The sequence below is a fragment of the Marmota flaviventris genome, chromosome 5 (assembly GCF_047511675.1).
Source record: "Marmota flaviventris isolate mMarFla1 chromosome 5, mMarFla1.hap1, whole genome shotgun sequence".
Classification (NCBI taxonomy): domain Eukaryota; kingdom Metazoa; phylum Chordata; class Mammalia; order Rodentia; family Sciuridae; genus Marmota; species Marmota flaviventris.
In genome coordinates this window covers 52,923,649-52,925,821 of record NC_092502.1, presented here as the reverse complement: position 1 = coordinate 52,925,821, position 2,173 = coordinate 52,923,649, and the positions used below count along the sequence as shown (strand labels likewise).

At 41.0% G+C, this 2,173-nt stretch overlaps 1 protein-coding gene across 1 annotated transcript; it reads left to right on the top strand.

Annotated features, from left to right (window-relative positions):
- Positions 1-1,196: 1,196 nt before the first annotated feature.
- Positions 1,197-1,696, top strand: LOC114103578 (small ribosomal subunit protein eS12-like). Its single transcript, XM_034636558.2, has one exon. The coding sequence runs from the start codon at positions 1,273-1,275 to the stop codon at positions 1,588-1,590; it is 318 nt and encodes a 105-aa protein (XP_034492449.1). The 5' UTR covers positions 1,197-1,272; the 3' UTR covers positions 1,591-1,696.
- Positions 1,697-2,173: the final 477 nt, after the last annotated feature.

Genomic DNA, 2,173 nt, shown 5'->3' with positions numbered 1-2,173 from the left:
AGTTTTTTGAGTTCTTTATATATCCTGGAGATTAGTGTGCTGACAAAAATTTGTTCCCAAAATGGCAAACATTTGTTCCTAATATGTAGGCTCTTTCTTCACCTCATTGGTTGTTTCTTTTGCTGAGAAGAAGCTTTTTAGTTTGAGTCCATCCCATTTATTAATTCTTGATTTTATTTCTTGCGCTTTATGAGTTTTGTTAAGGAAGTCAGGGCCTAATCTGATGTGGTGAAGATTTGGGCCTCCTTTTTTCTTCTATTAGGTGCAGGGGCTCTGGTCTAATTCCTAGGTCCTTGATCCATTTTTAGTTGAGTTTTGTGTATGGTGAGAGATAGGGATTTATTTTCATTTTGCTGCATATGGATTTCCAGTTTTCCCAGTACTATTTGTTGAAGAGGCTATCTTTTCTCCAATGTATGTTTTTGGTGCCTTTGTCTAGTATGAGATAACTGTATTTATGTGGGCTTGTCTCTGTGTCTTCTATTCTGTACCATTTATCAAGAATACAGACAACAATAAATGTTGGCAAGGATGTGGGGAGAAAGGCACACTCATTCATTGCTGGTGGGACTGCAAATTGGTGCAACTAATCTGAAAAGCAGTGTGGAGATTCCATGGAAAACTTGGAATGGAACCACCATTTGTCCCAGCTGTCCCACTCCTAGGTCTATACCCAAAAGACTTAAAATCAGCATACTATAGTAATGTAGCCACATCAATGTTTGTTTATAGCAGCACAATTCACAATAGCTAAACTGTGGAACCAACCTAGATGCCCTTCAATAGATGAATGGATAAAGAAACTGTGGTATAAATACACAATGGAATATTACTCAGCATTAAAAGAGAATAAAATTATGGCAAGGCGTTGGGAATCACACAACACAGCCTTTCTGCCAAGGCCAGAAATTAGAGTGTCTGACTCTAGTTCCATCCTAATACTTCCCTCCTGTCCCTTTGGAGCAGTGCTAGTGTCAAGTTTCATGGCCCAGGTAGGAAAGGTCACAGGAAAAATGTGTTAGCTAATTCTTCCCTTGTCTCAAGACAATGGATGCTGTAGGAGGAGGGATGTCAACTTTGTCAAAGCTGCACAAAATCTGAGAAGAAAAGGGTGGGGGGTGGGGAAATGAGATATGGCATTTCATTTGGAGATTAGGAGGACATTAGTATCTTTAAGATTTCAGGGCTTTGCTCTTTCTCTGCCGCCGCGAGTCGCGCGGAGGCGGTGGCTCGGGTTTGTTCAAGATTCAGCTTTATCCGTAATCCACCGCCATGGCCGAGGAAGGCATTGCTGCTGGAGGTGTAATGGACGTCAACACTGCTTTACAAGAGGTGCTGAAGACCGCCCTCATCCACGATGGCCTTGCACGTGGAATTCGCGAAGCTGCCAAAGCCTTAGACAAGCGCCAGGCCCATCTCTGTGTACTTGCATCCAACTGTAATGAGCCTATGTATGTCAAATTGGTGGAGGCCCTTTGTGCTGAACACCAAATCAATCTAATTAAGGTCGATGACAACAAGAAACTAGGAGAATGGGTAGGCCTCTGTAAAATTGACCGAGAGGGCAAGCCCCGTAAAGTGGTTGGTTGACGTTGTGTAGTTGTTAAGGATTATGGCAAAGAATCTCAGGCCAAGGATGTCATCGAGGAGTACTTCAAATGCAAGAAATGAGGAAATAAATTTTTCGTTCACATTCCTCACCTCTGGCTTTTTATTTGGGGCAGTTATATAAGGTCCTTTTAGTGAAGGGACATTAACTAACAAATTCTGGAAGCATGTTCTACAACAACTCTATGGTTTCTAGCTAAAAAAACAATTATTGATGTGGTTTTGGCATTTAAACTTGAGTAGCCTAAGAAGCAAAAATATGCCTAACAGAAGGGAGTGAGGACTGACAAGACCAGCTTACAACCTGGAGAACACCTGGAGAAAAAGACTGAGTTTAGGAGAGTAGGTATTTACAGATTAAAATCCTACAGCTTAATAGTGATAGCCAAAATCAGGGCAAATTAGAAAAGTATACAGGTTAACAAATGGGTGGCTGTGGGATGCTACAAATGCATGATATCCTAGTTAACTTTTATCTAAGATTTGGTCACTGAAGCAAGAGATGTTTCAACATAACCCAGTCTCAAAAATTGACCAGTATATTCAAGTTTATGTTAAGTTTCTG

Bases quoted from the DNA above. Each gene is read 5' to 3' on its own strand.
- LOC114103578 (XM_034636558.2), top strand. From the start codon at position 1,273: ATGGCCGAGGAAGGCATTGCTGCTGGAGGTGTAATGGACGTCAACACT.